Raw genomic sequence first — 21,067 nt, forward strand, 5'->3', positions numbered from 1 at the left:
AATCAAGGTTTTGAGATTCCGGCCACTGTGTCTCCCACCAAAGATAACCTCATGGAAGTCACACCTGCTAATAAAAATCGTTTGCGGGAACAGCAAAAGTGGCTAGATAACGAGGAGTTCCAAGTGAACTGTACTGACGGACAGCTCGCGGAAATAGGTATTAGGAACAGCAAGAATCCCCGTAGCCCTAAATGGTGAAGAAGTCTCCACAAAGCCTACTCTGATTGTGGTACAACCATAGAGGTGATTTGAAGCAGTGGTCATCAGAGCTTCGAAAACCGAGTAATAAACTGGACATGTGCCGTCTACAAAAGAAAGTATTGGCGGGTTGTATCAGTCGCTCACGGACATGAGCCTATATTTACACGTCGAGCCTGAAAAACACCCCCCAGCTGAACGACATGCTGTGTGGCACGGCGTTGAAGTTCTGGCAAACCGTTTGTATAAACCGAGCGGCCGAGATAATGGTCTGGGGCTTAGTGATGGGTACTATGATTGCTGAAGTTGCCAGTGTGAGAAAGATATGTATTGCACATGAACACCTTTTCAGGATATTGCCAAAGGCTTTCGAATATATTGTGCTACCTGCTCGAACCAAGCAGGCGGCGTCTATGACAACTAAAGGATAGTTCAGCCTACGTCCGAAGCAACGTCCACTGCATTCATTGAAGATCGAGCCGCTATCCGCGACTGCGTCTTAGACGCGTTATCTCTCACAAGGGCCCGGATGGCCGACGTTTTCGACCAAGACCACAAGCCCATCCAACCAAAGGGGCAGGCCTGGCTCAAGGTGGTACACAAGACAGGTATGGGATATGTCCTACCAAACTCATCTAAACTATCACCTGTTAAATACAGTCCCTTCGAGATCATTCAACGCGTTGGAAAATTGGCATACGAACTGCGTCTACCGCCAAATTAGGCTATCCACCCTGTCGTTAGCATCATGCATCTCAAACAGGCACACGAGGATGATTTCAAACGCGAAAAGCCGAGCAAAGCGTCTGCTCCACCGGTCATAGTTAACGGCCATGAGGAGCATGAAGTCGACCGCATATTACAAGTCAAAGCCAATGAACTACTGTTGCGTCGGAAGAACGGGGACCAGACCTGGGAACCATTAGACAACGTACGGGAAGACATCCCGGAGATGCTGAAGGCATACCAGAGGGGCCAGCGAAGGCGGCGAATACTTAGACGCGAATAGACCGCTGGTCGGAAGGGCGAAGGCGAACAACGAAGACCTTGGTGTTCGTGACTCAGTTGACTTGCTACCATGTTGCTACCTGCTCGAACCAAGCAGGCGGCGTCTATGACATCTAAAGGATAAGCGAGATGAAAAAGAAGCAAAAGACGTGTTTTTCATTGTATTCTGTATGATGCTAGCTAAGAGTTCTAACGTAGGTGTAGGCGATGAAGTGTAAGAGCGTACGGTGAGGCGTTCGTCCTCCCGCTGCAGATTGTTTAGATCTTCAATTATATCTAAAACATGTAGTATAGATACATCTCTGGATAAACTATAAATGGAAGGCGGTCAACACCGCAACTGACATCACCCGAAGCCGGACTTCCATCCGTCGGATATCGGCTGTCACTCTAGCATTATCAGCTCGACAACTTTCTCGACTTGCCTATATCTCTAAACAGACATATTAAGTCACTTTCTCTGGGGTATGTACTTCTCTACACACAGATCCAATTTGTATCATACAGCCGATACCACCCAATATCGAACCACACACTAACTTCGGCAGAACACCCCCAACTACCGTCCCCATCCGCAACCGCATCAGCAACACCAACAACCTCATCTCCAACCCATAGCTTTAAGCCAACAACAACAATGGCCTCTCTCCCCTCCCTCCGCCGGGCACCCACTTCCCTCCTCACCTCCACCTCCAAGCCATCCACCTTCCTCGCCCGTTCCCTCTTCAGCACCGCCATCCCCTCCACTCGGACCTTCACAACCAGATCCTCCACCCTCCTCCCCAACAACATCACCAAAAGGACCACTGCCATCAACCCTATCACTCGCCCTCACCACCACCCCCTGATCTCCACCCCATCCATCCGCCAAAAAAGCACCAAGGACAACGACCCCCCCACCTTCCGCCAATGGGGCTTTGAAGACGTACGTCCCTACCTACCACCACAACCCCCACCCACCCACCCAACCAAAACTAACAAAAAGAAATAGATAACCGCCTCCCTCCCCAGCAACACCCCCAACAGCCCGACCCAAAAACCCATCATTCTAATCGACGTGCGCGAGCCCGCCGAGCTCTCCTCCACGGGCATCATCCCCTCGGCCGTGAGCGTGCCGCTAGCATCCCAGCCTGACGCGTTGTTCCTGACTCCGGAGGAATTCGAGACGAGGTTTGGGTTTCCCAAGCCTGGTGTGAAGGGAGAGGAAGGGGATGCGGAGATCGTGTTCTATTGTAAGGCTGGGGTGAGGGCGCGCGCGGCGGCGCAGTTGGCGGAGCAGGCCGGGTATGAGGCGGGTCGGCTGGGGGTTTATGATGGGAGTTGGTTGGATTGGGCGAAGAGGGGGGGTAGGGTGGAGAGGTGGGAGGGGGATGATAATTGATTTAATTCTTAGGTTTATATGTAAGTGGTGGTGAACGGTTGTGTGGGTGGATGGGGGTGATGGTTGTATATACTACTGTGTATCATGCGAAGTTGGTATAGTTGTGGTGTATGTATCAGTATCAGTACTATTGTTCTGGGAAAAAGTTGAACAAACAATCAATTCAACTAGAGATCCATGATTATCATTAACAGAAAAACAAAAACCTAGGTATCGACCACGCTTTACTTTTCCAACCACCTCTTCTCTTGTCCCCATCTCTCTCTCCACTCCCCCTTTCATGTCATGTACAGGCATCTTGCTTTTGATTGAAAGTCGTAGTCATTTCTCATGCAATGCTCTTTTACTTTTCTTCGTCAAATCCAAAGAATGCACCTATCATTTCCTTTCATTCTCCTCGCATAAAGCAGCACATGTCTCATCATCACGGCAATGGAACTTGAAACCGCTGTACAATACCACGTTAATGGCATGCTGGAGCCCGTTACCAAACGCCATAACCCCGCCACGCTGTACTCAAGTGAGCGCCCAGGGTCTGTGATCGATGGGCCATGCGTAGGGCTGGGTTTGGCATCCGGGCTACAGAAGGAACGGGTAAGGCGATCATGGGATGTCAAAGACAGGCTTGAGCTTCTTGACGAGACCCCACTCCTCCATGGAGACGTCGGAGCGGTAGAACTCCTTGAGGGTGTCGATACTGGCACGAGAAATGTGCGAGTACAGGGTGTCCTTGTCTTCGAGCTGACGACCGTACATGGGCTGGTTGCTTCCCTCGATCTTGACGGCCACGGAGGGTTGACCCCTCTTGCAGACCTGGATGGGCTTGTGATCACGCTCAATCGAGACACTGTATGCGTCATTAGTAATTGTAAGGTAGGGATAACAGGGACAAAAACTTACACTCTACCAAGGTCAATGATTTCCTTAGCGCCAGTCTCAGGGTTAGCCTTGACAGCCGCAACAGGAGTGTGCAGACGCAGACTTCCTTCCGCGACATCAACACCAATGACGATGGGGTCCTTCTTGTTGAACACAGCCACAGTCTTGAGCACGCAGGGGAAGACAGCAAGCATCTTGCTCTCCTCCTTGCGGCGCTCCGTCAGCTCAGCCATGTGCTTGGTGAAGTCATCGAACAGGTGGTAGATGATGTCGGCAGTGAAAATCTTGACGCCAACTTCATCAGCATAGGCAGCTGCTTCCTTGTCCACCTTGACATCGAAACACAGCATAACGGCGTACTCCTTAGCCTTCTCCAACATGGTACCGGCCATCATGACATCACGCTTGTACACAGGACCGATAGAAATGTTGGCGACGGGAATCTTGGAGACACGGAGGAACTCGAGCAGAGCTTCCAGAGATCCAAGAGTGGAGGCCTGCACGCTGACACCACGCTGGTCCCTGGAGACCTTGCTGAGCAGGTTCTCCAGATCGGACATGACCTCCTCCTCAATGTCCTCCTCGTCGTCATCCGGTCCGACAACCATCAAACGAGAACCGGCAATGGCCTGTTCAAGGTCGTTCGCGGCAATCTTAACACCAAGGGCAGCCTTGACCTCCTTGTTGTGCACGTACTGCGACTTGAGACGCAATTCCTTGAGAGGAGCTGGCGTCAGCAACGCTCGAATATTCGTTGATATGGGTCCGTTTAGACCACACAACACGATTCGATCACCCTCGCGGAGGATACCGTTCGACAGGACAACGTCAATGGTAGTACCGAGACCCTCAATGACCTTAACTTCAAGAACAGTACACTCAACCTCGGACAGGTACATCAGAGAGTTGGTCATACGCTCCTGGGTCAGAGTGGTCAACAGCTTGAGCATGTCAGGGATACCTTCACCGGTGTGGGCGGAGGTGGGAACGAGAGAGACGTTGCGGGCCATGGACTTGTTCTCGTAGAACAGCTCCGAGTTGAAACCCTGCTCAGCGAACAAGACCTTGGTGCGCTCCAAACGGGTGCGGAACTCGTTCTGAACGCCCTTGTTCTGCAAGGCCAAACTCTCCTGGAAGCCGTTGTTGTCGATCTTCTTCCAGCCGTACAGACGATCGATCTTGTTCAGAGCGACGATGAAAGGAGTACGGCGATCACGGAGCAATCTCATGGACTCGAGAGTCTGGGGCTCAAGACCGTGCATGATATCGACAACCAGAATGGCAATGTTACAAAGGGAGGAACCTCTCGAACGCAAGTTGGAGAAGGACTCGTGACCAGGGGTATCAATGATGAGCAGACCAGGGATCTTGAAGTCAAACTGGCCATCCTTGTTCACAACAGCAGTCTTCTGACGCAGAGCATCGACAGGGAAGTAAGTAGCACCGATCTGCTGCGTGATACCACCAGCTTCACCTTCCTGGACGTTTGTCTGACGAATCTTATCCAGCAACTTGGTCTTACCGGTATCGACGTGACCCAGAATACAGCAAATAGGGGAACGGAGGTTGTCCTTGGAGCGGGCAGCCATAGCCTCCTCGTGCTGCTTCTTTCTCCGCTCGGCGGCCTCGGCCTTGCGCTGAGCAATAGCCTTCTGTGCCGCGGACTGCTCCTCGTCCTCAGAGTCCTCGTCAGAGGACTCATCGGAATCTTCCTCACTCTCGTCTTCCTCAGCCAGCTTGCCGGCAGGCTTTCCGTCAGCCTTGCCATTGGTGGCGGGCTTCTCCTCTTCCTCGTCGCTAGGAGCATCCCAGCTGTCCTTCACTTCCTCGGCATCGGCAGCCTTCTCCCAGTCGTCGAGTTCGCTCTCCTCTCCGCCAGCGGCGGCGGCAGCGGCAGCAGCCTCAGCCTCAGCCTTGGCCTTCTTCTCTTCCTCCTCCTTTCTTCTGCGCTCCTCTTCAGCTTCACGCTGGGCCTTGGCGCGGGCAGCAGCAGCTTCCAGGTCATCATCCTGCTTCTTGGGTCCACGCTTCTTCCGATTCTCGTAAACAGGGCGCTTCTTCTCGGCCTGGCCCTCTTCCAGACCAGCAACCTTACCAATACCAGCCGCAAGCATCTGCTGCATGCGCCGCTCATTGCGCTCCTTGGCTTCTCTCTGGGCCTTGGTGAGCAGCTTACCCTCCTTACGAAGCTGCTCCTTCTTCTCCTTCTCCTTCTCCTTCTTCTTTTGGCGGGCCTCTTCCCGCTTCTTCTCCTCTTCCTCTTCAAGACGGAGTCTCTCCTCCTCAGCGGCTTGCGCCTCGGCTAACAGGCGCTCCTCCTCTTCACGCTGCTTGCGGAGAGCCTCCTGTTGCTTCTGGATAGCCAGCAGGTGTGCAGGGATCTTCTTCTTCTTGCCGCCGGTTTCCGGAACGGGGGCAGCAGCGGGGGCGGGGGCAGCCTCTTCCTTCTTCTCAGGTTCGGCCTTAGCGGGCTGAGCCTTCTCTGCGGGGCCGGTGGTCTTCTTCTTGGCAGCCTAGAAAATGAAGGAGACCTATTAGTTCGACACAATCACAGAATGATGAAAGGACCGCAAAAGCGCAAGAAACATACCTGCTCCCTCTTACGCTGCTTCTCACGCTCCTTCTTCTCACGCTCCTTCTCCTTCTTAGACTTCACACGGAAGCCACCCTCCTCCTCTTCAGCGGGCTTGGGTTCAGGCGCAGCAGCAGCCTTCTTAGGCTTAGCCTTTCCGGCGAACACATCGTCGTCATCGAAGGTACCCTCCTCAGGCTGCTTGCTAGCGAAATCGGCATCGCCGTTGGCCTCCTGAGTGGCATCCTCACCCTCAACGAAGTCGTTGGCCGGCTTTCCCTTCTTCGCCTTCTTGTTCTTGTTCTTCCTCAAAGCGGCGAGCAAACCACCACCACCCATGCCAGCATCCTCGTCGGCAGCACCTTCCTCAGCAGCGGGAGCTTCGGCCTCGCCACCGGGAGCAGGGACGGACTCGCCGAGCTCAGCTTCCCAGTCCTCCTCTTGCCTCTTGTTTCCCTTCTTCTTGGGCGCCATATTGATAGGTGGAGGATTCGGTCGACCTCGCTTTTATTCCTTTAAACGGATATGTAGATGGATTTACCCTATATAAAAAGATTTAAACCGTTAGTCAAGTGAATATAAAACGGTATTATGTGACCGAGCGACGTCGGCAGGCAATGAGGATGAATGGAGGTTGATGGTGGTAGTGCGCACTAACAATGAGGTATCAGCTTTCTCCGGCCCGCGCGATCTGCGGAAGGCAAAGAGTGGCGAAAGATAAGCCCGAAAAGAAAAAAATCCTTCCAAAGGGATCGTGAAGAATGGAAAAGAAAAAGAAAGAGCGAAAAACAAGCAACCGTTTTCCCCCCTGGTGGTCGATAAAGATCCAAAGGTTGGAGACTCGATGAGGCGGGAAGGACGAGTTGCCTTTGGGGTAATAAGAATTTTGGGCCGGGCGTTTGGTGGGGACAATCGCCGGATTATTATGCGAGAGGCCGCCGGTGGCCCGCGCTCTTATTGTTCACAACTGGCACACAATAATCACCTTTGTACTATTAAGCTGCTGGCTGCATTCAATTTGCGTCAAAAATTAAGCATCTATGTACATAGTACAATTCTATATATAGCATGCTGCCAAATTTTGTCCTTCACAACAGAAATTGTAGATAATCCCTAGACATCCACCGGGAGAATCCGCTGCAGCCATCTCATAACGCTCGCAACAGCATCGCTTGTTTCTCCCAGTACGTGTCTTGTCAATTCCGCAAATTGCTCGGGGACTCCCTGCTCTGAGCGGATTCCTGCAGCTGCCGGACCACCGAACGTCTCCTTACTTAGCATCTGCATTAGATAGCCAGACCCACGTATGAGCAAGCGGCTGAGAATGTCACCGTCAATATGCATTTGAGATGGCTGAGGGTCCATCAGCCCGACTGGGTTGCGCTGTCTTCTCCTCTTGGGAAAGAATGGGCAAATAATAGGATCACGGATGCATAGGTCCTGCAGCAAGCGTAGAAGGCGCCACTCCTTCTCACCAATAGTCAAGAAACGATAAATTGTGCCATTCATCGCAGTACCATAGAATACCTGAGAGCTAGTGGAAAGAGGTGACTTATCAGAGCCAGAACTGAGCCTCATCACCGACGAGGGGAGGTGTGCTTCACACAGAGCTGTGGGTAGCATCTTGTTGGTCTCTGTCACACCATTCTCCGTCAAAAGGCTCACCCGCCCACCTCTGCTGGAGCATAGAATAAGGTTCAGCTTTCCTCCAATATAAACATGAGTGAGACCATCATGCTTTTGACGATCATAAGCATGAAGCGTTAGTTTGTCTTCTGTGGCCTTGAGCACCATAAGTGACTCCCTCGACGTGGTCATGTAGAGGTACGGCTCCCTGGCGGTTATGAGGACCGCCGGAGACAGGACGGAGTATCTAGCCGCTCGGATCCATCGAGTCTGCGAGAATTTTGGCTCCAGTGGCACGATTTCATGACCCGTCGATACCATCAAGGTGAACGCACCGTATGGTGCAATTGCGAAAACCGGACCCTCAAACTTGTGGATATATTTGACAGAGCATTCAATCCGAGACGGTTTCGATGGATCGCGGTATGCTTGTAGAAATATGACTCGGCCACGCTCTTGCTGATTTTTGCGAGAAGTCCCGATGACAATGAAATGATATTCCTCGTCACCTTTCCTGGGCGTCCACTCGAGTATGCAGCTGATCTTTTCTCCTGCTGCACCTTGAGGTCGCCACGGGTGGGGATCGTCATCCAAAGGTTTTTCGAGGGAATCGATAAGCGAGTGTTGCATGTCAGGGTCGACAAACTCGATGAAGGGCCGCGTGTAGCGCTTGATGGGGTCTGCATCAGTGTCGTATTCTGTCTGGGAATAAACCACTATCAAGCTTTTGAGATATTGTGAATAAGCTAGTCTGCTAGCGCTACCGGGCAAGTCGATCCTCCTTGGAACAGTCTTCGTCCCTTGCTCCAAGGTACATATCATGAGCTGTCCGTCGGCGACGCAGAAAAGCGTGTTGGAAAGTCCATCCATTTCTTGACTACCAGAACTCGAGATAGAAAAGCTATGTATGCTTTTTGGGTGGTATGCAGGCTAAAGGGTGTTATTAATGGTTGAGTTGACGAGCTCATGATACTCACATTATTCTGGTCGGTGACCCATATTCTCTGAAGAGAGTAATCGGCTTGTCCGCTGTTGCAAGATGCTTGCCAGAACCCTTGTCCACAGGTCAATAATGCAAACTCCCCCTTTCCCTGCACTTTCACCGATGTATGGCCGAGCTGTTGCGGCGTTACCTGGGTTAATGCTGCATACCAATGTGATCAGCATAGGGAACACGAATGTGTGTGACAGATCAATCCTCACCAATGGGGGCGTCAGGGTTCTCCCTGTCAAGCAACAGCCGGAATGGAACCAGGATACCGCTTCGCAAACCGCATAGAATAGTGCACATTCTCGGTGAAACTTTATCGGCCTTTCTAATGATAGCAATACTATCAATTGCTCTCGATATGTCGTTCTCACTCCCGACGTTGACAGTGGCTTCCAGTAAGAAAGAGATGCTTTCGGAGATGCGATACACCAAGACCCTTCCGTTGCTCGTGCCTAGAAACAGAAATAGGGACGAGTCAAGATTCTCCATGGTCATACAAACCGGCTCATGTTGAATTAACGAGGGTGGAGCTAGATCAAGCAACTGATGCTGGCCATCTGATGTGAGTTTCTTCACGTGAAGGTGTACTTCATCTTGTGTCCTAACAACAGCAGCGATGAGTGAGGCCGGTCCATCAACCGCAGCCACCGCAATAGTCTGGTCAGGATCGCCCTCAAAGCGATAGCCCGACATCTCTGGGGTTGTGCCAACGCAAATTGTCTTATCTGTCACTTGTAAGATAGCTCCCAATACAGTGCATCCTGCTGCCAAGGTCTGTGTGCTAGAGTCAAGCCCGGACTCTGCCTCATCGATAGCACAAAGTTCTTCCCCGAAATCAGCAGGCAAGTACAATAAAAGTGAGGACATAGGGTCAGATGTTAGAACAAAAACACCTCCGGTCGTGCCGTCTGGCATGGTCCATATATCTCTGGTTCCAGACAACTCCTCCAGCGCAACAATGAGCCCGATTTGTGCTTCAACTCCGTGCCGCAGCTCAACTACTGCACCTCGTGAGAACGAAGAAGCAGAGCAGACAAAAAGGCGATCGGTTGCAATATCCGAGGGCACCGTGTCCTCACTTTTCACAACAACGGAGTCGGTGACAGGGGTCCAGTTCATAAACTTCTGGACACACCGCGGATGGTCACGAGCTTTCTGGACAAAAAGCCCGCCATCACCTGTGGTGCCCGCTGCAAGGAGTAGGTCACCACCTTCGTAGCCAATATCCAGAATATCAAATGCTGCATCAACGTCACAGCACAGCTGGCCTAAATGTGCCTGATTCTCGAGCTCGCCGTCAGTGCCAATTCCCAAGTACGTTATTTCACCGTCTTCGCGACAGAGGTAAATGTCATCATGTTTCTGATTGTATAGCCAATTGCGCAACGGCCTCGCCCATCTGGTCCAGAGAGGGGACTTTTGAGATTCTTTCTCATAGACAGGGAGCGGGTATCTGCTGGGGAGTCTCTGAGGATCAAGCTTATTTTGGTATACCGTTATCGATGTCGTCGTGACGAGCATGAATGAAGAAGTCTTAGTCAAGGGAATCAACATAGTAGGAAGCCTATCCTCCAGCGGTAATACTTTTTTGGTCACCCGTGGGGTAGCCTGGCGTAAAGACTCGTTCGCGTCCCATTCGTAACAAACAGCTTGTGTCAACTGATCTTGAGCAATCAATAGTAGTAAAGTGATCTTGTCCCCGTCTTCAGATTTGGGATACAGAAATTCCATGGCAATTATATCGCCGTCAACGCGGAAGAAGCGCTCCTACATAAGTGACACACAAGTTAGTCGCATTTCAGTATCTAGAAGTAACTAGGACATACCTCTGCTATAGGGTCAAGTCTGTTTTGGGTCATCTGTGCTTGAATTACCGGCGGCCGCTTCAAGACGAAGATCCCAAAATAGTCACTTGAAGCACTAACTGCTACCGCACGAGACCTGCAACAACTCTCAGCCTAAGATCATCATGGAAAGGTTTCTCAAGAGGCATACCTTGGTTCCACGGCAATATTCCGGCCGAATCGTTCAAAAGCACTGACATCGTTCGGCAGCGGCCGACGATGGTAGACAAATTGGCCACTCGCGTTCGAAAAGTACAAGAATACTAGCTCTTTCGAAGCAAGGCTAAGAACCAATATTTGTGGAGGAAGATCCTGGCGCAAGTCCGAGCTCGCGCGCAGTGTCGAATTACTCGCTGCGAGCTTCATCTCCTCTTCCCAAGGCAATTCGGTGCTGACATTAATGACTTTTGCTGCCATGATACACGAGTCAAAGTCATTTTTGGTAGTGACCTCCTCCAGATGAACCCCAGATACTGCTTCTTTGATTTGCAAATGTCGCTCACCCACGAAGACGACATCGTTTTGGTCTTTGCTTCTGAGATGCGCAGGGAGAATCCATTGAATGATAGGACTTGATACTAGAGTATGCGACAATAGTCCGACTTTTGTCTGGGATGCAGAATGTATGTTTTCTGTCTCGATTTCCATCGAATCCCCACCTCCACCTGCAACGGTCGCTGAATTGTTTGCGGCTAATCCTGCACCGCTTCCTGATGTAGCCATGATAGCTTCTCTGATTGATCGTGGAGAAAGAGGGTCCGTAAAATCAAAGAAAGTGGTCCCTTGCCAAACGAAAGGATGGCAGAGGACACAAAATGAGTAGAAAGAGAGACGCGGAAAGAGAAAAGGAAAACGAAACGAAAGAGTAGAATAGCTGACCAACGGTGTCCGCAGCTGCTTTTCGACGGATACCGAGTCCTACTTCCGTGGAGCTGAAAAATTAGAGAAGAATGGGAGGGAAGGTCTCTCAAGGCTATAGCTCATGAATTCTCATGCTTGGAGTAATATGAGAAAGCAATTTCATGTCAGGAAATTGCTGAGACACCAGAGGCGAAGTGAACACAGAGCGCAGTGCTACCATGCGAGAACAGATCAAAGAGAAATACCCTCTGTAGATTCAGACACCGCTATGCAAAACAGAAACCTAGTTGGAGCATTAGCAAATTATAATTTGTGGAAGAACTTGTCACAGGCAAATGATTTGGGACATACACTCCAGTGATATCTTATGAAGACGCTTGCGGTGGTGCTAGCGATAAGTACTGAGATGGTTTCTCAAATTACCCAAACACCATATGGTTGTCCAGAAGCTTGTGTCTGACGACAAAACGCGTTCATGGGACATAGACAGCGGGGAAGTAGTATGTCGAATTAAACACGATGGCCAGCAGTGGAACCCAAGCGGTTCGCGGGAAGGTCAATTGAATATGTTTGGTTTTAGTATGATGCCATCGGCCCACTATGAGTTTGCAGCATTGTCTGCAGCTATCTTTGTGAGCCAGCAAAATTAATTCTGAATAAGACAGTTTTAGTTGCCTGCGAATTAATCAACAGTGACCCGGGGACTCGTGAGGACCTCAGCCAGCCATGTAGGAAGTCTGGAGGGGCAGTGGATCAACCATCAAAGCCTCGCCTGCTCGTTCGGGCGGTCGGCGATACAGATCCAACCAAGCAAATCACAGATCACGGGACACAGACCTGATGTGTGGCCTGAGGCGGCCACGCGTCCGTTTTGGGTTTGGCCATGGCCGCAATCACCTCCGGCTTTGCATATCGCCTATGCTATCCCATAGATATTTTGTTGCCTACATTGCGGACCTGTCGGTGAATCTGGAGAAGCCAGGGCTGGACTGGATCCCACATCTGGATTTTGAGATCCCCAAACGCAAGCTCTGATCTGGCGAGAGGCCCGTTCATCCGTTGCATCCAAGTATAGACCACTCATTGTTAACGCTATACATCGGGGTACAAATAAAAATTATATCGTCGAATTGTTCCATTTGGAGACCAAAATTGGGAATACGCAGGTTTTCACAAACAATTTCTTTGGAGTATACTGCGCGCCTCAACGATGGACCAGCCATCTGAAAATAACGAACCAGAGCACATCACGGGGACAAATCTGGAAACAGAGCAGAAGACCGCCGCCGAGGCCGAGGCCCTAGAGTCAGAGAAACTCAAGAACGCGGAGCTCGAAAACCTCAGAGCCGAAAAAGAAACGGCAATCCGCCAAGCATGCGACTTGCGTGATATTGATGCATTAGTCTCATACGCTACCTCAGAAGGTGGCTTCCTCAATGATGATGTCCGGCGAACAGCCTGTGAGCGCTACCTAATACCAGTTATATACATTATCTGACGTCCGATAAGGGCCCATTCTTCTACAGTGTGATCGACGAGGACCCAATTTCGATTTCACGGGATGGGAACATCTACCTGCACATATTGACGAAGAACAAGTTCAGCTTGATGTGAACAGGTCATTTGTCTACTACCCTGAATGTAAGTCATCCATTCAGTTGTTTTGGCGATTGGTGATGTCTAACTTGACTAGGCTCTGACCAGGAGCTCTCTATCAAGAAGGATGAGCTCTCCAAATTGATCAAGCAAGTCCTACGGTGCTTTCCCATGCTCTGCTACTTTCAGGGCTATCATGATATCGTTCAAGTCCTACTATTAGTGCTCGGTGGACAAAATAGCGCTGCTGCTGTGGCACAAATATCTCTTCTTCGGATAAGAGATTACATGTTGCCGTCCCTTTCGCCAGCGCTGAAACATCTAGAGCTGATCCCTGCGATTATTGAAAAGGCTGACCCTGCATTACGGCGTCACCTCGCCGAAATCAAACCATTCTTTGCACTCGCCGCAACTTTGACGATGTACTCTCACGACATCCAAGAATATAGTGACATTGCACGCCTTTTCGATTTCCTGCTGGCCCAGGAACCAGTAGTCTCCATATACCTCTTTGCGGCAATCATCATCTCCCGCAAGAAAGAATTGCTTGAATTCTCAGTCGATGAAACCGATATGCTGCATTTTACCCTGTCCAAGCTTCCAAACCCCTTGGATCTTGAGGGTTTGATATCCCGCGCGATGCAGCTTTTTGAAGCTCACCCGCCGGAAAGTCTACCATTCGGAGCCTGGAAGCGCATTCCAGAGTGCAGTGTATTGAAATCTTCAAGGGATCTCGTCAGGATCCAAGGACCCGATGAAACAGTCGACCTCTTCGCGAAACAAGTACGGCATCTACGGTGGGAAGAGCGGAAGGAGAAGACCGTCGCTTTCTTGTGGAATCACAGACGGACAATCGGCTCGGTGGCCGTGACAGTGTTCATTGGTGCTATGTCATTCTGGATCAAGAAGAGGGGATTTGACAATACGATATGGGCGTATGTCAGTAGGTTCCATGGGGCTTTGCAGGCCCGAGGCTATCTTTAATCTTATGTGACCATTGGGAAAGACAAAAAGGCACCGGTTCAGAAATAGGGCGTGGGATTTTATGTACAAATATTAAAGACAGGTTTGAAAAACATGCTAATAAGGAGAAAGTTAGTTTTACGAGACAAAGAACAGCCTCAGCACACAAAATAGACAGTAGAGGCGGACGCACAAAATGCGAAACACAGCCCGCGTCAGCCCGTGTTGAATAGATGGACAGTCTCCACATGGTGGCTAATGCGTGGCTTTCCCGGCAGCCGCTGAGGTGTACTCTTGCATTCCCGCATCTCCCAGGAACCGAGAGCTCAACAACCACCCTTGAAAACTAACGTGAGCTGCCCAAGATGGCGAACCAGGGCTATGATGTGGTAGTGGACGTTGACGCCGAGGTAAAACTTCAATAACAGTACGCATCCCCGATCGCAAAATACTAACATCAATTTCCAGGGCGATCTCGGCCATACCGACCTCCAAGAAGACCTCGAATTCCACCGTTCCAGTAAGCTAGCTGGCCTTGAGCACAACCACCACCTCATCCCAACGCACACCTACTTACCTCCCCTTCTCAGACTTCGAAAACGACCAACGCAACGCCAAAGCCCAACAAGACTCTGCCCCCTTCCTCGGCGGCGGTTCATCGCGCGGCCGTGACCGATCCCCCGGCGGTACCCCCTCCAAGCTCAACTGGTGGTCAATCCACTACTACTCGCAATTCTTCGATGTAGACACGAACGAAGTCCTCCGCCGCTGCGTCGCAGCCATCTACCCGCGCAGCAACTTCCTCGACGTCCTGGAAGGAAACCCGGACCTCTACGGACCCTTCTGGATCGCAACCACCGTCGTCGTCATCCTCTTCCTAACCGGTACCATCTCGCAATGGCTCTCCAACAATGACGACGAGCACTTCGAATACGATTTCACTTTGCTATCCGGCGCCGCAGGCTTGGTTTACGGATACACGGGCATCATCCCCATTGCGCTGTGGGGTGCTCTAAAGTGGTTCGGCAGCTCCAGCGCGGACTTAGTCGAGTCATGGGCGCTCTATGGATACTCGAATCTGGTTTGGATTGCCGTCGCACTGGTCAGCTGGAGCCCTTTGACGGCGTTGAATTGGGCTCTGGTGGGTGTTGGCTTCGGGTGGACGGTCTTCTTCCTCCTGCGCAATTTGTACCCGGTTCTTAGTGCTACGGATGCGAAGGCTAGTAAGATCTTGCTGATTCTGGTCATTGTCCTGCATGCTGGGTTTGCGTTGGCGATAAAGATCTTGTTCTTTGCGTAAGTGGTTCCCTGGCCCCTACTCTGGTGTGCTATTCTACTGTGAGGGATTGTGACTAATATTGGCTTATGTGCAGACATGGAAGTCCCGTTTCGAAGAAGAATAAGGACCACGATGACGACGATGACCACGACGACGACAAGCGACGGATGTTTGGTGGTTGGTAGAAAAGGTGCTAGATGTCGGTGTTGGTATCGGTGTGGTTTCCTCCGGATGTTCTATTGATCTGTTGCTGTCTTTCCCCCGCCAGGGGACCATGACATTTGCTCCGGCAGCAATATGTCATGTCATATCATGTGTCGACTTGCTGGTTTATGTTCGCAAGTGTTGTTATCTCTGATGTCGTTCCCGCCGTTTTGTCCGTTGAACGTTTTCGTTTCCACCAAGCCGTGCTGCATGTGTGTATGTGTATCTACTAAGAATGCGACGAGAGCTTTTTTTGAATTTTACAGGTTGTGCTTTGATTGCAACTTCTTCCCGAGGAGTCAACTATAGACATTTGACTTCGGCTATAAGTAATGATTCATCATTCCAACGCCATGTAGAAAATCTCCCACGTTGCAATCGTATCGTAACCCCAGCAGCACTTTTCCCCAGCAACGCAGAAAAACCGTAATAAGATAGTCGTCTATTTGAGCTTCTTCTTGGGGCGGAGCTGGTTGGTGTGACCACACTTCTTCTTGCGGCAGTTGGTGGCACGGGGGGGAAGGCGGGCCTGATCGGGTTATCAATGTTAGTGGGGGGATTTTCGCTAGCCGGGACTCAAAAGAGGGGCGGGATCGAGTCGAGGGGTAAGAAGTAGTATGGATGTATGGATGGATGGACGTACGTAGCACTTGCGGCAGATGGACTTCTCGCAGTTGTACTTGGAGGCAAGAGCCTTAAGGGAGGGCTCGATGATACCACCACGCAGACGGAGGACCAGGTGAAGGGTGGACTCCTATAGTCGAGAATATAACCAGTCAGTCAAACTATATCCCTAGTGATTGATGTCGCGTCGGATGCCGATAGTCGTGAAACGTCCATGAATGCGACCGTGCCGATGGAACTATCCCCCCTCATCAAAACCTAGTTGCGTGTTGTGTCGCCCCCCACCGACCCAAATCGCATCATGTTCGTAACCGACTATCCGAGCAGACGAAATCGACGTATAAGATATTTCGCGGAACCGGTTCATTTCATACCTTCTGGATGTTGTAGTCGCTCAGGGTGCGGCCATCCTCAAGCTGCTTACCAGCGAAGATAAGACGCTGCTGATCCGGGGGGATACCCTCCTTGTCCTGGATCTTGGTCTTGACGTTGTCGATGGTGTCGCTCGACTCGACGTCGAGGGTAATGGTCTTACCCGTGAGGGTCTTGACGAAACTATTGATCGGAAAGAAGCCTGGGTCAGTTTCCTTGTTTCATTCTCGATGATATTATTCGTGCCATCTTTCGGATTTCGGGCTGGGATTCGACGGGTGGTTGCCAGGGAACTTGGAATGACCTACATCTGCACTGCAAAGACGCGGGAAAAACGACATGTTAGCTTGCGACTTCAAAGAACACGCATTTCGCATTCACGAACGAAAAGGGTATACGTACTGGCTGCGGTTTTCGTTGTTGCTGGCTGACGATCGGCTGACAAGGTCGGTCGGATGAGGCGATGTCAATTTCACGATTTCTCGCTTAGCAAAGGTGGAACGGACCGCACGTGATCAGGGTTTAGGGCAGTCCGGCCGCGTTCGGGGCCTCTCCGCAGTCTCCATAATTAGTCCGTAGACTACTACTACTTTTACATCATCCATTTAACATCATCCATACGTTGGAGGCTGCCCGTGGTCCGTGGTCCGCGGTCCGCGTTTGGTCGTGCTTTTATGATGCTCGACCCGACATCAGTGTTCAATGATGCAAATCAGCCTTCCTTCAAATAATGTTAATTTGCAGGGAAAATATAACCTCAAGGACTAACAGTATAGGATGTTTCTATTTTTGATAGTTAGATTCTACTTCAAAGACGGGACCCAATTGGCTCAGTTCCCTAGTATATATGATAGCCAAGCTCAACTTAAGTCACCATCCTCCAGCTCAGACATGCTCTCTTCATCATTGTCTGGATCCGCACTGGAGTCCCGAGTGAATTCCATGCCCATCGATCCAAAGTACTCAACCCGCCGCTGCTCTTCAAGCCAGCGGTTGATTTTATTTTCTGCTTGTGATACAGCCCTAATCAATGTAGATAGGGAAACACCGGCTACCTTGGCAGCTGTCTCGTAGAAAGACCTCGCAGTATCCGGAAGGTCAGATTCGGTTCGATACCGCGTGTAGGAGCATCCCGGCCGTGGGGTCCCCAGGTCATTATCTGCAATGACCTGTCTTGATCTCAGTTGGCTGGTGGACGCCTTGATCAATTCATCAAGAGCTTCCTCATCTGTTACGTCTGGAGTAGGAGCTGTGGTCTGGCTGTCTCCAGCACTTGGGCCAGTGGGAAAGAGATCTGCGAGGGGATTTGATACTGGAACATTGTTTAGCACTGAGGAGGGAAAATTGTGGCATTGTTCATACCTTTACTTGGATCGAGCCAGCTATTCTCGTACCAGTTCATATACTCGTCGAGCTGGGATGGCGTCATGCTGAAGACGTCTCTCTCAGTCACCAATATCTCCTTTCCCTTGCCAAGCTGACCCGCAGGCGTCTCTCGATTGTCATGATGCCTTTGTATTTGTGACCAAAGATTCCAGTCGATCACTTGCACTGTGGGCTCTTCAACAGTCGTGGGATATCGTTCAACATCGTCAAACGGGAACAGAAGCTTGGTGGTGATGACAACCAGAGCGACTAGTTGCAGCTCGGGCAGTTGGAGTGGCCTCCTCCTTCCAGATATGCTTGTAGGGTATTCAAAGTCAAACCCTAGAAGATGCTGCAACTTCTTCGCGGCGGGGTGAATATCCACTGCAAGTAGGTTAACGAATATGCATGATTGAAGACGGGGGCGTCGCATACGAGGAAGCGCAAGTCTCTTGACATATTTATATAACAAGACTGGCCAGTTCAAAGATGGGAATTGCATGTTGAATTTGTTATGATAAAGCAGCAGAAGGTCTGAGACAGCGCCATGAAGGTGCTCGGCTTGGAGTAGCCTCTATCATATAGTCAGACACGACCATCTCTTCCTAACTTATCATAGGCACTCACCGTTGTCTCAAGTATCGAAATAAACTCTTGTGGCAGTTTATCCCTCATATCTCGAGGGATAATCTTAACAATCCTGATGAAAGGAACATCACCACGCATAACCATTCTAAACATTCACTTAGCCCTTGCAAGATCCAAAGTGGTTCATACTTGACTACTCACCCATAGAAATCCCCAACACCCACTGGAAGCCTCATTAACAGGGCGCCTAGATAGCACAAAGCAATGCTATCAATAAGGCGAGGCCATGTCGCCTGCCTTCCTCTGAACCTGGTGTCGTCGGATCCATCCAGGCCCGAGGTTACCTGCGAGCTGAAGAACTCAGGCTCCACATCATGTTCTGAAGGATCAATAATCTTCTCGGCATACGTCTCCAATCGGAGCGCCCAAAGATCGCGAACGACAGACTATGCGTGTATCAGTGAGCCATTCATTAGTGGTTTGCCCAAGGGGGGCTATGTCATGCATACCTCCAACTCGGACGGAAAGCCGCGGTGATGGACCAGCGCGTGACATTGCTTCCAGAGGATCAATTGGTAGACTTGCAGAAATAGACTATAGGCCTGGCGTCCCCGGTATGCTGCCCGATATTAGCCGATGTGGAGAGCGCGTCACCTCCAAACCATGATGGTAGTATGATGGTGGTGGTTGTAGTTATGGTAGGTTGGAGGCTCTCTTACTCTTTTGAGACTTCTCCGCTGCAGCCTTCTTTACGCGACTTGTCCGGCCTTGTGTGTTAAAGTCTTCGGGATCCTCTTCGACTTGACGTCCCTACGCGACAAATGGAGAATGAGTGGGCTGATCGGTCGCGTGCGTAGAATGAGTGAGGGGCGGGAGAGAGGGGGAAGATCAGACCTCTTGTTGATGACCCCGCCTGCAGAACCAGAGGCCATTATCCAGATAATACCGTCGTTCACGGCACCCTTCCTGCCCGCAAACCCCTCGGGTGATGTACTCCATCCAGGGCAGCGCTCTTCATTCTTCCTTGTCCAAAGGTTATGGAGGAACAGAAGGCCTGGGTCTTCCGGAGCGGGTCAGCGCAGCTACCAGAGATTTGTTACCAGTCAGATTTTTCTACCGTTGATGCAGGACCCCGAAAAAGTAATATCCGCATGCGCCTTATCGCCCACTGCGTAGCCTTTAATTCTTGCGATAAGGTTGGTACTTCATTGTTTCCGTAGGTTTTATGCACGCGTGTCTCAGAATATCGGATCTACACTGGTACGCTGCTTATCTTGTCTACGAATGACATTTGGACATGACATGTTGGGAGAAAGGTAGTTAATTTTTTATTCGTCAAACTATCGTGAAAGTGCTGAACTCAAGAACTGTTTCTCTGACAAGGCAGGATTTATTCTGCCAAATTAACGTGACCATCATGGCCAGCTCAGCGTATACCCAAGGCTAAACAGACGGATATAAGGTTACGTGGCGCCGCAGCTGCCCAAAAGGCCGTATCATCCACCTGACCAAGGGCAAAGCCGAGCGAGGCTCTTCAAATACACCATGGATGACAGAGCAGTTAACGGTCCATAGACACAATAATTTAGTTGCCCTTGGGAGCCTCCTTGACATCCATGCAGACCTGCTCGCCCATGGAGGACAGGATGGTGACGTCTGGAAAGGAATTCGTCAGTAATCATGCCAAGAGCCACTTATCCAAATTGAACGGGTGTTACTCACTGCAGTCCTTCTCCTCATCGTGGAACATGCGGCGGATACGGTCGCCAACCTCACCCTCGGGAACCTTGACGTCGTCCTTGGTGTTACCGGCCTCGTCCATCAGGGAAAGGAAGTCGTCGTCAGTAACGTCAAGCTATAGCCGTGTTAGCGTGTCAAGTCCATCGAGATTGTACATGTTCCGAACTACTCACGAGCTGGTATTCCTTGCGGTAGACGTTGGGGACATCCATGTTGTGGGTGGAGGGGGACAGATCCTCAAGCTTCTTCTGGGTGAAGATATCGATGGCAACGATGTGGACCTTGGCGTGACCGTGCTTGCCAGTCTTGGAGGTGGACATCTCAACGATCTTGCAGGGGCGGCCCTTGATGACAACGTGACCGTTCTTGCGCAGGGCAGAGCACTGCATGGGGTAGGTGGCCGAGGCGCCGGCATCGGCGGACTCGAAGGTCTCGTGCTATTGAGTGTGAATATTAGCAAACTAGCCCATGATCAAGATGATAGAGGATGGTCCAAGAGTGTAGCGAAATATGCAATGTCTGCAGGAACGAGGGGGGTTGGGTGGGGGGCAGCGATCGAGATGCGAGGCCCCGAAAACACCCAACCCAACCGAGCAAGCAGGACGAAGATAGGCCGCAACTGAGTAGACCGGGAAGTTCGCAGAAGGAGAGTTAGCACCTACCTCGTCAGCCATGGTGATGGATTTTAGGGGGTATGAGGTAAAAAGTGAAAGGGAGAGGTGAGGAGGATGTTGGAATTGAGCAGGAGATTAGAGGAAAAGGAAGAGAAAAAAGCGAAGGAAGGACGAAGAGGGGGACACAGGCGAAAAGAAATCGACAAATGGACTGCGAAAAAAAGGCACTGGTTGTGGCGGGGTTTTGTGGTCGCTAGTCCCAGTCCGGTCTAGTCTCGGACAAACCACGTCCGCGGTTGCTGCAGTGCGCCGTAGCATCTCGGCCTGCTATTCCACGTATACTCCTAACGACTATAGTAATA

The 21,067-nt window shown here is 50.8% G+C and overlaps 8 protein-coding genes across 8 annotated transcripts; 4 read left to right on the forward strand and 4 right to left on the reverse strand.

Annotated features, from left to right (window-relative positions):
- Window positions 1-332: 332 nt before the first annotated feature.
- BO87DRAFT_452439 (uncharacterized protein) lies at window positions 333-1,207 on the forward strand (the record flags this gene model as incomplete). The annotated part of the gene is made up of 3 exons (XM_025628503.1): window positions 333-512; window positions 635-793; window positions 923-1,207. Exons 1-3 carry the CDS (start codon window positions 402-404, stop codon window positions 1,205-1,207), a joined length of 555 nt encoding a protein of 184 aa, XP_025482060.1. The 5' UTR covers window positions 333-401.
- A 387-nt stretch (window positions 1,208-1,594) lies between these two features.
- BO87DRAFT_456926 (rhodanese-like domain-containing protein) lies at window positions 1,595-2,587 on the forward strand (the record flags this gene model as incomplete). The annotated part of the gene is made up of 3 exons (XM_025628763.1): window positions 1,595-1,671; window positions 1,755-2,131; window positions 2,198-2,587. Exons 2-3 carry the CDS (start codon window positions 1,844-1,846, stop codon window positions 2,585-2,587), a joined length of 678 nt encoding a protein of 225 aa, XP_025482061.1. The 5' UTR covers window positions 1,595-1,671; window positions 1,755-1,843.
- A 124-nt stretch (window positions 2,588-2,711) lies between these two features.
- BO87DRAFT_353774 (putative mitochondrial translation initiation factor IF-2) lies at window positions 2,712-6,901 on the reverse strand. Its single transcript, XM_025621253.1, has 4 exons — window positions 6,697-6,901; window positions 6,057-6,580; window positions 3,488-5,979; window positions 2,712-3,434 (listed from the first exon to the last, which is right to left on the reverse strand). The coding sequence occupies exons 2-4, from the start codon at window positions 6,510-6,512 to the stop codon at window positions 3,191-3,193; spliced, it is 3,192 nt and encodes a 1,063-aa protein (XP_025482062.1). The 5' UTR covers window positions 6,513-6,580; window positions 6,697-6,901; the 3' UTR covers window positions 2,712-3,190.
- Window positions 6,902-7,151: 250 nt separating this feature from the next.
- thtA lies at window positions 7,152-11,222 on the reverse strand (the record flags this gene model as incomplete). The annotated part of the gene is made up of 5 exons (XM_025619223.1): window positions 7,152-8,594; window positions 8,642-8,808; window positions 8,868-10,422; window positions 10,482-10,596; window positions 10,651-11,222. 5 exons carry the CDS (start codon window positions 11,220-11,222, stop codon window positions 7,152-7,154), a joined length of 3,852 nt encoding a protein of 1,283 aa, XP_025482063.1.
- Window positions 11,223-12,295: 1,073 nt separating this feature from the next.
- Window positions 12,296-14,047, forward strand: BO87DRAFT_353778 (TBC domain-containing protein). Its single transcript, XM_025621254.1, has 3 exons — window positions 12,296-12,820; window positions 12,870-13,001; window positions 13,054-14,047. The coding sequence occupies exons 1-3, from the start codon at window positions 12,571-12,573 to the stop codon at window positions 13,938-13,940; spliced, it is 1,269 nt and encodes a 422-aa protein (XP_025482064.1). The 5' UTR covers window positions 12,296-12,570; the 3' UTR covers window positions 13,941-14,047.
- Window positions 14,048-14,221: 174 nt separating this feature from the next.
- BO87DRAFT_353781 (Yip1 family protein) lies at window positions 14,222-15,666 on the forward strand. The gene is made up of 4 exons (XM_025621255.1): window positions 14,222-14,329; window positions 14,388-14,439; window positions 14,510-15,215; window positions 15,293-15,666. The coding sequence occupies exons 1-4, from the start codon at window positions 14,285-14,287 to the stop codon at window positions 15,381-15,383; spliced, it is 894 nt and encodes a 297-aa protein (XP_025482065.1). The 5' UTR covers window positions 14,222-14,284; the 3' UTR covers window positions 15,384-15,666.
- A 1,504-nt stretch (window positions 15,667-17,170) lies between these two features.
- BO87DRAFT_404890 (TFIIB-type zinc finger domain-containing protein) lies at window positions 17,171-19,436 on the reverse strand. Its single transcript, XM_025625900.1, has 8 exons — window positions 19,246-19,436; window positions 19,071-19,161; window positions 18,861-18,970; window positions 18,553-18,797; window positions 18,391-18,496; window positions 18,199-18,337; window positions 17,761-18,147; window positions 17,171-17,710 (listed from the first exon to the last, which is right to left on the reverse strand). Exons 1-8 carry the CDS (start codon window positions 19,348-19,350, stop codon window positions 17,259-17,261), a joined length of 1,635 nt encoding a protein of 544 aa, XP_025482066.1. The 5' UTR covers window positions 19,351-19,436; the 3' UTR covers window positions 17,171-17,258.
- A 213-nt stretch (window positions 19,437-19,649) lies between these two features.
- BO87DRAFT_374273 (Eukaryotic translation initiation factor eIF-5A) lies at window positions 19,650-20,815 on the reverse strand. The gene is made up of 4 exons (XM_025622748.1): window positions 20,754-20,815; window positions 20,265-20,528; window positions 20,074-20,206; window positions 19,650-20,007 (listed from the first exon to the last, which is right to left on the reverse strand). Exons 1-4 carry the CDS (start codon window positions 20,763-20,765, stop codon window positions 19,937-19,939), a joined length of 480 nt encoding a protein of 159 aa, XP_025482067.1. The 5' UTR covers window positions 20,766-20,815; the 3' UTR covers window positions 19,650-19,936.
- Between the last annotated feature and the right edge of the window lie 252 nt (window positions 20,816-21,067).

The sequence above is a fragment of the Aspergillus neoniger genome (assembly GCF_003184625.1).
Source record: "Aspergillus neoniger CBS 115656 unplaced genomic scaffold BO87scaffold_8, whole genome shotgun sequence".
Taxonomy (NCBI): domain Eukaryota; kingdom Fungi; phylum Ascomycota; class Eurotiomycetes; order Eurotiales; family Aspergillaceae; genus Aspergillus; species Aspergillus neoniger.